Source organism: Strongylocentrotus purpuratus, unplaced genomic scaffold (genome assembly GCF_000002235.5).
Source record: "Strongylocentrotus purpuratus isolate Spur 01 unplaced genomic scaffold, Spur_5.0 spur5_scaffold_7, whole genome shotgun sequence".
NCBI classification, from domain to species: Eukaryota; Metazoa; Echinodermata; class Echinoidea; order Camarodonta; family Strongylocentrotidae; genus Strongylocentrotus; species Strongylocentrotus purpuratus.
In genome coordinates, this window is record NW_022145613.1 from 28,705,655 (window position 1) to 28,716,715 (window position 11,061).

Consider the following 11,061-nt stretch of genomic DNA (forward strand, 5'->3'; position numbering starts at 1 on the left):
AACTGTCACTACCTAAAAGCAGGGAATGCAGACCTGCCAACCTCTGGAGTTCAAAAAATGTATTCTTTAATCCCAAAAGTTGTATTTTACTGACAAAAGTTGTATTCTTAAAAAATAAACACGGACTGTTACGCGGATCAATGCCACTTGCAGTTCCTACATACAGGAAGAATTTTTTTTATGGATCATTGGTTGCATATGCATGATTTCGTCTCAACTGGTGTGTTGGATAAACCAATAAAAATCCCCAAATTGCCTATGTGAGATGCTTGAAGGATACTTTACAGGACAGAATGGGCATCTTGCCATTGAAAATGAATTAATTAATGAACAAATTTAAATTTAAATTTTAAAAAAAAAAAAAAAAAAAAAAAAAAGTCGTACGAAATACGACTAGATCGTACTGGTTGGCATGTATTCCTAAAAGGTTAATGAAATAGTTTGTAACAAGGCACTATACAAAGATTTGTGCAATTGCATACATTAATTGTTGCTAGGTAGGACAAACATCATGGCTTGTCCTACTGACTGTATGTATGCAATAGGCCATTTTCGTAATGTTACCAAGTTAAATGCACTAAGACTTATGCATTAAATTTGGTTACATTGCGAAAATGGCCTATTCACATTCTGACTATGGAGACACAATTATACCTAACAGGTGAATGAAAGAGTTTGTAATGAGGTACCTTACAAAGATTTGTGTATTGAATTTGATTACATAATTACGAAAATGGCCGATCAAGGAAATAAATCAATTAAATATTCCCAAAACTATGATTATAATAATCTTATAATCAGCCAATTACATGAAATTTAGAATATATTACTTGGAAAGAGTGCAAAAACCATTTGCAAATTATAACTAAAATATTATTACATTTGCTTCAGTGACTGATCATATCATCTGTTGAGACGCAGAAGAGTGTAACTCTTCAAAATACTAATTCTCAAGTAAAAAAAACTAGAACTATCTGTTCAAAGTGCGGGCTAGACCTCATCGATAACAACAAAGATAACAAGATCCTTCATTAAAGGTACACCTACAGCTGCCTTACTATTGACATATTCATACTCATACTAGCATACAAACACAAAATAGTAGGGAATACCTTTAAGCGATACTATTATCATAGTTTTTCATAAGTGAGGTCCAGTCAGTACTTAATGCAGCTACAGAAACAGAAAGTAAAAAAAAAAAAAAAAAAAAAAAAAAAAAAAAAAAAAAAAAAAAGGTCTAGAACATCATGTTTAAGCTGGCAGGTCAAAGACCAACACTTATGTGGTTGCAAACAAATTACCATTCAAATATAAAAAGAAGAAATATTCTTTTCTTTTAATAAACATTGGTAATCTGAAACAAATGGGTTTTAATTACATGCATAAGGGTAAGAAAGAGACAGATAGACAGAGATAAGAGACAGAAACAGAGAGAAAGGGGAGGGCAAGAGGTGCAAATGTGCAAACTTGCTACAATATGGAGTGATCAAAGTGCTTCAACTATTAAACATGAACACTTAAACTGGAATAAATAGAAACAAAAAGGCACATTTCATTCCATATCCAACATATTTACAATTCCTTTGAATGAAGACAACAACAAAATAAATATCTAAACACTCTATACATGATGCTCAGTGAGTTATCCATAAAGATACTGACTGCACATGCTGTCGTTGTTGTTGAAGTTTCAAGGAGATTCTTTGAAATGTGAAGATGAAGATAAAGCTCAGTGTCTGGAAGTTTTAACGTGACTGTGATGTAAAAAAGCGAATCAATATCAATAAGCATAAGACTTCGCCTACAAAAATCCTCAGACTGTAATAATTTAGACTGTCAAGAGTTCTTTCTCTCTCTGTATCACTAGTTGGCCTATGACAGAATGGACCAATTCTTGTTTAAGAAGATCAATGGTCCAGCAGTGTCCACCTCCAGGAGAGCCCTCTTCAGGTCAACCTTGGACGTCCCCGTCATGATGTCATTCCAGGACTGGACAACGACAGGTACGGCAAGGTAACAGCGTGCGATCTTCGACAGCTCGGGGAACTTGCCCTGGTTCATGCGCCACCAGTCCAACGGGCACATGTCTCTTGACAGAGGTGGGTACGACAGGTAGGTCGTGACCTCCGCATCGGTGCTTTCAGGCTTACTATTGAACTCGTCCTCACCGAACAGACACAGGAATGGAGAGACACTGTTGGCTGTAGGGTCATCCGACTCCTGGTTTGTAGTGGCGTTTGCCGTCACCAGCTGTTTGAGAGCATCGATGACATCTAATTTGTCGTCGTCTGCAATAAACTTGAGTTGCTTGAAGCGGGGGTCCAAGAGCGCAGAAAGCATTGTGACTGAAGATGGCATGATGGCGTTGAGATCCCATTTATCCCGAACCTGAAAAAAATGGCAATCAATGACTTTTAATTTCAAATGCATTGTTGCTATGACCATAAAATCTAGACAAATATACATGTAGTATAAGACATTAGGTAGCTATTACAAATTTTTGATCCTTTTTTCTTTTTTCTAGATAGGTATTTACGATCATTACCGTATATCGTTTTAAGAATTATCAAATTCAATCAAGTCAACAGACCTAGAACATTTTAAATGTGAATTTTATTTGATTGAAGCCGAGACAGATTTTGCCTCTCTGTTTCAAATTTCAACATAAAAATATGCAGGGCATTAATTTGAATTCACCTCCTTAGCAATGAAACTGAGAGGGATTCATGCAAGCATTCTAGTAAGACCAGAAACTTCGACTTTCGACCCCTCTTAGGTACATTGCCAAGGAGGTAAATTAATCTTAAAGTAGATATTCATTGATTTTAAAAACTAACTTTATTTTCATTATTGCAAAGTTGAAACTTTGATTCGACAAGGTTATCAAAATTCAATGCTTGGAAACATTCGAAGTAATGTTTATTATAAATTACAAAACGCTTAAATACAGCCCCGGCATAGCACCTGAAGAGCTCTCCGAACGCTGCTGAGATGTGTGAGATCACAGTATGGACATGACTTGCACAAGCAGACGATGTCCCATGACATCTCACACGTTTTCAGTGCCTGTGTTTTCATCTTCTCTTGAGTTCTTTCTCTTACTTCACTACCGTCGGGCTAAATGTATAATCTATTGCCTCACTCTAAATCCCACGCATGGTTTTATTTTGATGACAAATGCAGCGATACAAAAATAAAGGAATCTGTCGCTTGTAAACAAAATAAGACGCCATTGTATATTCAGCTGCACACACCGGGGTATGTTCGGCATTTCAAGAGGGAACAAATACCATCCTTAATATCATTCCGGGGGTTTTTCACTTTGAAAGTCTGGTTTCTTTGATTGTTAATTAACCCCTATCCTGTGTATTTACAAGCAAAAGATTTTAGTTATCAGAATCGGGTCATATTCCCTTTTGAATGGTTTGACATGCCATTACATTTATATACACTACACTCATTATAATTTGAGAAATAATAGCTTTGCAATTATGTTCATTCTCTATGGGATGTCGTCTGCTTGGGCAGTGTTGGTATAGTGACGTCATTAAAACATCGTTATTTTCCGGCGAATCTCTTGTATATCCCAGCTGCTATGGAGGTAGTTGTATTTGTATTTCTGTTAGCTTAGCAGCTTCTGGTGATACATTAGTTGACATATTTGTGATTTTCTTTGAATTTCACCTTTAATGCGCTGTATATTTTTATGTGAAAACAAAGAGGTAAAATCTGTCTCGGCTCAGCTTCAATCAAATCAAATATACATTTAAAAAGTTTTAAATCAGTTAACTTTTATGCATTGTACACAACTTCAGCTTATTACAAAATATTAGTGTCTTGTCAGGCCTAATTTTTCAATTATTCTGAAGCATGTAAGGTCATGAATCTGAACCACTCACGAAATTCATGAATATTTTATATGTGCAAAAACTTGTGTTTTAACATACACCTGAACGCTTCCCAAAATAAATATGCAGTGCATCAATTTCATTCACCTCCTTGGCAATTAAACCGAGAAACTCGCTGATAATGGTATTATCCTCCTCTCGACCCTCGCAGTGCTGTAGCATACTGTGAACAACGGGCAGGAGACAGGCAACAGAGCCACTCTTCTGGTCGCTCAACACAGTCAGGGCTGCCTTCAAGATCTGGAGGGACTGGACCAACTGACCGGCACTCTCCCACTCATGGATGTACATCAGCTGGTTCTTCTCATCCAGAACTTTGACGGTCTCGATCTCGTCTTGCAGTGCAATGACCTGAGTAAAAAGGAATATAAAGAAATAAGATTATTTCAGAACATGCCAACGTGGTTGAGTGGATATGTCACCTTTGCCAAGACATTGATCTAAATTTGCCACTCTCCACCCAGGTGTTAAATGGGTACCTGGTAGGATGCAAAAGTTAATGTGGTTGGATTAGGAAGTGGCGCTTGTAGAATGGCAACTGCTCCCCAGTGAGTGGAAAATGTGCATACATTGTGTTGCGGGTAAGCCTGAATCTGATGACCTGGGTAATAATATGTGCTGCGCCTAGAAACAAAGTACTGGGCGCATTATAAATGTGAGCTAATATTATTATTATTATTATTATTCAGAGAAATCAGTTTTTAAAACCTATCAGGACATTTTTTTTAAAGAAATAATAAATAAAATACTCTCAAAACTATTCCATTCATCATTATCACCAATCTGGATTTAAACATATACAAATATAATTACTGTATAAATGAAAAGAGCAACAAGTAAATATAAATATCTTCTTCCCCACTGTAAAACCACTTAAGAAAATTGGATTCCTGAAATCACCTCCGTGAAATAATTTGTTCCATCATCTTTGTACTGAGTGATTTCATGCTTTTGATTCTTTTTATCGAACCCACTGAAGGCCCCCACTGAAGGCCCCACCTTCCACTAATATCTGACAGATCTAACAGTAAAGAATTCTCACATTCTGCAGCATGTCAGCAACGCCCAACCAAGATCCTTTGTTGTAGTCTTGGAGTTCCACATTCAGCTTGTTGTCATATTTGGCCTTGTCCAGCATCTCCCTGGCTTCCTCGTTCTGCAAGAAGTACCTGACCATTTTGGCAGCCTCATCCACCACTTCCTTCACACTGGAGAGCTGCAACCCCAGCGAGACACACTGCTCCAACTTCTCCGCTGCACAGCTCATGCTGTCACACTGCAACGCACTCCCGACCTTGCCGATCTGTGTACCCTTGAGCATCCCTTGCCGATTGACCACGGCCGTTATGCTCTCCAGGGAGAGTTGGTAATGGCTGATTAAGTTCCGAATGCACATGCTTAGCTCGGTGCAGGAGGGTTTGGCGGATACGCGGTCCGTCCCCAGCACCCAGGACTCTCGGTTCCACTGGTGTGTCAGGTAGTGGATGGTGACAGTCAGGTAATTGTTCTTATCATGGCCTGTCCATACTTCATACATGAGGCCAAAGTTTTTGGCGTCCTTGTTCAGGCAGATCTTCAGCTTCTCCTGAAAATGATTTGGAAGCAGAATGAGGTTTGAAGTCACAAAATCAGACTGGGTTGGCTGAATCTTTATGATGATCGATTTTGTCTAAGCTTCTCAGCATACTAATTGGAAAGCATGAAAAGCATTTTCAAGGTGTAATCAATCGTTTCTCTTTCACTCATACAATTACATGATGTTGGTTCAGTTAGATTTCTAAAAAGATATTGTTTGTAAGCACCAGCCCATTGATTTCTTCTAGATTCTCTGTTGAAGAAATTTTCTTCTAAAGCACCATGGTAAAATAATAATATAGGAATAAATAAGATTTGGACTAAGAGAAGCATCCTTTTGCCCTAGGATGATAGCACTAATGTAACGAAAGAAATGTTCAGCTTTCATGTAGGCTTACATTCAAGACAACAAAATAGGACCTAACAAGCTACAATAGTGCTTTTAATGTAGCATAGTATACAAATATACAATGACACTCGAGGATCTAGCTGAAACTATTCGCATCGAAGGAACATCAACTAGTACTATTCTCCCGAGGGCCATCGGCCCGAGGGAGAAAGTACTAATGATGTTCCTGAGTGCGATTAGTTTTAGCTTGTTCCGAGAATGAGTCATTGTATATTTGTTTTATATCCCTTCCATCTGTATTATTCCTTGTACACTTCTATAATAACATGAACCTTAAACTCACATTCACATCTACATTCAGATCGAAAAGAAATAAAGAAAATTGCACGGCTCAAATGAAACATTGAAGGATGTAAAAATGTTTAGCTGGCGCTAGTGTAATGCAGTTATCGCACAGCGTAAATTGAGCGCCGTGACACCGCGGGGATTGACCTCGCAGAGGCATTTGAAATCATGTACGCGCTCGCTGGGAAAACGCATAGTTCAAGAATATGCGTTTTTTTATTGTGACGTCACGCATAGTACCTTTTTTTCCCTAGGGAAAAAAAGGTACTATGCGTGACGTCATCAATAAAAAGGTACTATTTCGATGTAGGCAGCAGGAAACGTCTTTTATAGTAAAACTATTCATTTTCTTGTTGTGTACACTCCTAATGCAACAATCTTACGATAAGGGATATAACATGTATTATATCCTGCATCAAAAATTTGTTGGCTTATGATTGGTTGAGAGATCGTCACATGACCAGAAATATTTGACCTATTTTTAGAAAGTACTATATGAGAGTACTATTTTGGTTTACTATTTCGGAGTTGGAAAAAAAAAGAAAAAAGAAAAAAATTTAATCTTATTTTAATGAAAACAAAATATTTTAAATCTTTTTAGATAATAGCACTAATGTAACGAAAGAAATGTTGAGCTTTCATGTAGGCTTACATTCAAGACAACAAAATAGGACCTAACAAGCTACAATAGTGCTTTTAATGTAGCATAGCATGTACTGTACATGTAGCTTACCTGTGACTCTCCAAATTTTGCCATTAACTTCATCTGAGCTGTATGTTTGTTGAGCATTGTGTAGCCAGGTTCCAGCTCTTGGACAAATCGGATGAACCCTTCGTCTTCAACCATGCTCACTGGAAGCAGACCCTGGGCCAGGAGCATCACGACGTGCGAGTTGATGAATTTGGATCTCTCTGGGCCACAGGGAATCTTCACCGCAGCATTGGACGTTGACGGCAATGGTGAATTGTTGCCGCGGGAAGAACCTTTGCCTGATGGGGATCCACTTATGCTGACACGGAATGTTGATCCGGATTTGGGTGCACGAACCCTCCTTCCTGTCTTCCATTCTCCCCCTTCTTTGTAAATTCTGGCAGATGGCCCAATAACCTAGATTGACAGAGAGACAAAATCAGCCGTTTCTAATGTTGTTCTGCTTTGGAGGTACAACTGTAAGGCCAAATTATTTTTAAAATGCGTTTCTCGTCCGGACTTTTAAAAAAAAGAGGTGGCGGGCATTACTATTTACAATTTTGCAATTTTTTTTCTCAAGATGGCTGCCATGCTAATTATAGCTGGCTAAGCCTATGTACTGTAGATCTAATATTATTTACAGATATTGTGCTATAGACTGAGCTATGCGAGTATACTGTTGCAATGTATGACAAAACAAATGATTTGTATCACTTTAGAAGCTATTTTGATTTAAATAAAATGTAGATCTATCACAGGTTTTTTTTGGGGGGGAGGGGGGCTTTTTTTCTGAATAGTAAATAGTTAAAAAAAGGAGGCGGGTGGATACGAGAAACACTTAATATTTGTTATATACCAAGAAAAAAGGGCACCTACAAAGGGAAATCTCAAAGGGAAAATATACAAATTTTTTAGACATTGGTATATTCCCCTACATTGTGATTACAATTATCAGGGATGAGTTCAATATTTGTTTCACTTTATACACCATACAAGATATTGCTTAAGCATCATGCTTTGCAGTTGAGTTTGAGTGTCTAAAAAATTGTTTGCAAGCGAGCGAGGAGAAATTTAAAGATGTGTGAGGTCGCAGAGCAAAAAATTATAATTAATAAAGAGGAAAAACCCAGTACTAATGGGGTTATAAGCACATTCTCATAACGGAAGACTGAAGACGTTTGATAAATATGCAAGTAGATCTAGATCTAGAGATCTATATCATCTATAAATGCGTGCGAGCTTTGGGGGAAATTGCTCTTAGTCGCTTGAAATTAGTTAGGGCGCATTTAATGATGAGAGGAAAAGGGGACACTTATCAGGAAAGAAAAGGAGCATGTGCAAAAGTAGGCCTACAACAAAGAGTAATTAATTATCAGAGGTGAAAATGGGGCACTTCTTAGACCATTAAAAAAGAGATGAAAAAAAAGTCAGTCATGAGAATATGAAATGGGCATTTTTGGACACAAAAGGGGCCCCCATCAATTCAGTTACTGGTTAGACTATATTATGATATATTGTTAAAAGGGACATTATCAGAGGTGAAAAGGGGGCAATGACCAGATATGTAGACTCTAAAGCCTAAAGGGCCACTTGACTTGTAATAAAGGAAAATGTGCATTAGGTCTAGAAGTCTAGTTAAGAAAATGGGCACCGGTCAGATTTGAAAGGGGCATTTAGCGGAGGTGAAGGGGGCACTTATCAAAAGTGAAAAGAGGCACTTCTCGTACTAGGGGCACTTACTAGAGATTAAAAAAGACACTTCTAAATGAGAATGGAAAATGGACACTTATTGCAAAGGAAAATGGGAACTTGTCGAAGGAAAAGAGGTAGGTCTACGTGTCCAAATAAAAGGGGCACTTATCAGAATTGAAAAGCCAGGGCAGGAAGGGGCACTTTTACAAATTAATAGGGGCACTTGTCAAAGTCAAAGGGGCACTATTCCTATGTAAAAAGGGGCACTTTTCAGGTGCTTGAAAAAGTGGGGGGAGGGCCAGGGGAGAGGTCCCGTCTTCTTTTTCTTTTGTAATTTAAGGTAAATTCCTGGAGAGTTTACACTAACTGAGGCTATTAAAGGCAAAGCCTTTAATTCTAAAGGCAAGCTCAGCTATTCTCAGAAAGTCGGTAAATACTAGCCTCACGTCACAGGCCAAGGGCCCATGCCATTTACACGAGACCCCTCTACCACTCAACTTACACAAGCTGCAGGCGGGCAGCGCTAAGCTAAGCCCAAGGTTGCCTTGCCCTTGGCCGTGCCGCGCCCGGGCCGACGGAGTCGGCACTCAACTCACTGCACCGACCACATCCACAGCATTCCGCCCGAGAATCGAGATCAGCGGACACGACCGAAGAGACGCGTCAGAGTCTGACATCTGATCATATTCATTTCAATTTTAGGGCATACAATTTCCAAGTTACACATGTATTTCCAGACAAATTAATGACAAGAGACCCTACATTACTACTTTCGCTCAAATAAACGTTGAAAATAAATTAAATCAACCGATAACTTTGACCGATTTGTTGTTCTGATAATTTTCGTCGATAACACATATGCACACACGATACTGCAACAATACAACGTAGATCTAGACCTACCTCAAACTCTTGCATTTGGTGTGCCGCAGTCAAATGATAACGCAAGTTTGTAGTGCCGCCTGTGTACTTCATTGTTTTGTTGCAAATGTTACATCGGGCGACCTTTGCATCAATATCACAGCTAATGTATTGCCAGACTTGAGACCTGCTAGGCGTGTGTCTTTTCCCTGGTGATTTCGACATCTTCATGGGGGTTTTAATTTCCTCCATCTCCCAAACTTTTTGAGATTTATTCGGTCAAGAAATATCGATCAAATTTCCGATGTGTCGGCTTCCCGCGAATAGCGATCTTATCGAAAAGCTATGCATTGCAATGCAATTTGCATAAGTACAAGTACGCGCGGAGGATCAAAGTTCACTACTGATATATCGAAACGAAGGACTTAAAGGGAAATATTACTTAAAATATGAATAAAGCCAATTTTTATGAAATATTACGGATAGGTTCATATATAAATACAGTTATTAAAAATATAGTATGAGAAAAATAGAAATGAAATCATTTTAAAAATAAAGAGAACCGGTTTGTACTCATATAAAGCCTGGCAATAAGTCTAACCCATGGACAATAACGCGTTGGGATCGGCGACCGATAGATGCTAGGGAGGTAGGGCTCGGCGAAAGGGTTAGGGGTTGTGGGGCGGGGACGTAAAGTATGCACCTAAAGCTAAGAAGATGATCAAAATTCGAAATTATAGAAGAAAGGTCGTGAATCGTGATAGCCAAGTTCTTCACTCGAATAATTTGGAGGAAACCTATCAACATGTATTTTTTTTTAATGTAATACACCTTATACTAATAAAAAGAGTCTGGCAAAAATATGATGATACCGTACTCAATTTTTTCCAAAGAGAAAGAAATTCATATGGAAGAAATGGGAGTACTATAATGAAAACAGAGCAATTACTAAACCACATTCTAATTTTGATTAAATTGATGATTTTTGATGAAAGAGAGAAGGGGTGCATGCCTCCAAATGTAAATGAAGTATAAGATAATTTTTTTTCGAAAATAGGAAAGAGGAAACAAAACTAATTGCAATGGAAAGGGATACTCTTTCAATTCATTACAAGTGGGAGGCCTTGGAAGGTTTTGTATGATATAAATTCACCTAAAAGTTCTAGCAACTTCCCAGCCCTCTATCCCGGCCAGCAGTCTTCCTTTGCTTTGTGTTTGTTCGTTTGTTTATTTTTTGTATGGTTGTTTTTGTTCTGTTTTTTTTCTTTGTTTTTGTTTCAAGTTGTCCTTTTTTTTTAATCTTTATCTAGTCTCTCTCTCTCTCTCTCTGGGGGAGTTTTTCTCTTTTCAGAGGTAGTACTGTATTTATTTTTAATTAATTTTATTTGACAGATTATAATATTTTATAAACAAGCATTTATTTATTTCGTTTACTTCAGATAAAGTGTTTTTGAAAGAAAAGAAAATTGAACATGAAATGATATGTATTATTGTTTTAAATGAATAAGGAAATGTATGAAAGATTAAGAGTTTGTTGTTTAGCAACTGCTTTAATTGTATTTTGATTATTCTGAATGTGATTTTGATTATATGTACTACCTCTGGTATTCAGGAAATAAAACACCTCATAAATATAAAAA

General features: G+C 37.8%; 1 protein-coding gene across 1 annotated transcript; it reads right to left on the bottom strand.

The window, feature by feature from the left end:
• Positions 1-920: 920 nt before the first annotated feature.
• Positions 921-9,779, bottom strand: LOC105443434 (zinc finger BED domain-containing protein 1). The gene is made up of 5 exons (XM_011676566.2): positions 9,464-9,779; positions 6,911-7,285; positions 4,951-5,493; positions 3,996-4,259; positions 921-2,388 (listed from the first exon to the last, which is right to left on the bottom strand). The coding sequence occupies exons 1-5, from the start codon at positions 9,671-9,673 to the stop codon at positions 1,873-1,875; spliced, it is 1,908 nt and encodes a 635-aa protein (XP_011674868.1). The 5' UTR covers positions 9,674-9,779; the 3' UTR covers positions 921-1,872.
• Positions 9,780-11,061: the final 1,282 nt, after the last annotated feature.

Bases quoted from the DNA above. Each gene is read 5' to 3' on its own strand.
- LOC105443434 (XM_011676566.2), bottom strand. From the start codon at position 9,673: ATGGAGGAAATTAAAACCCCCATGAAGATGTCGAAATCACCAGGGAAA. The intron at 7,286-9,463 runs GTAGGTCTAGAT...CTGTCAATCTAG, and splicing joins ACCAAATGCAAGAGTTTGAG to GTTATTGGGCCATCTGCCAG. The intron at 5,494-6,910 runs GTAAGCTACATG...AATCATTTTCAG, and splicing joins CAAAATTTGGAGAGTCACAG to GAGAAGCTGAAGATCTGCCT.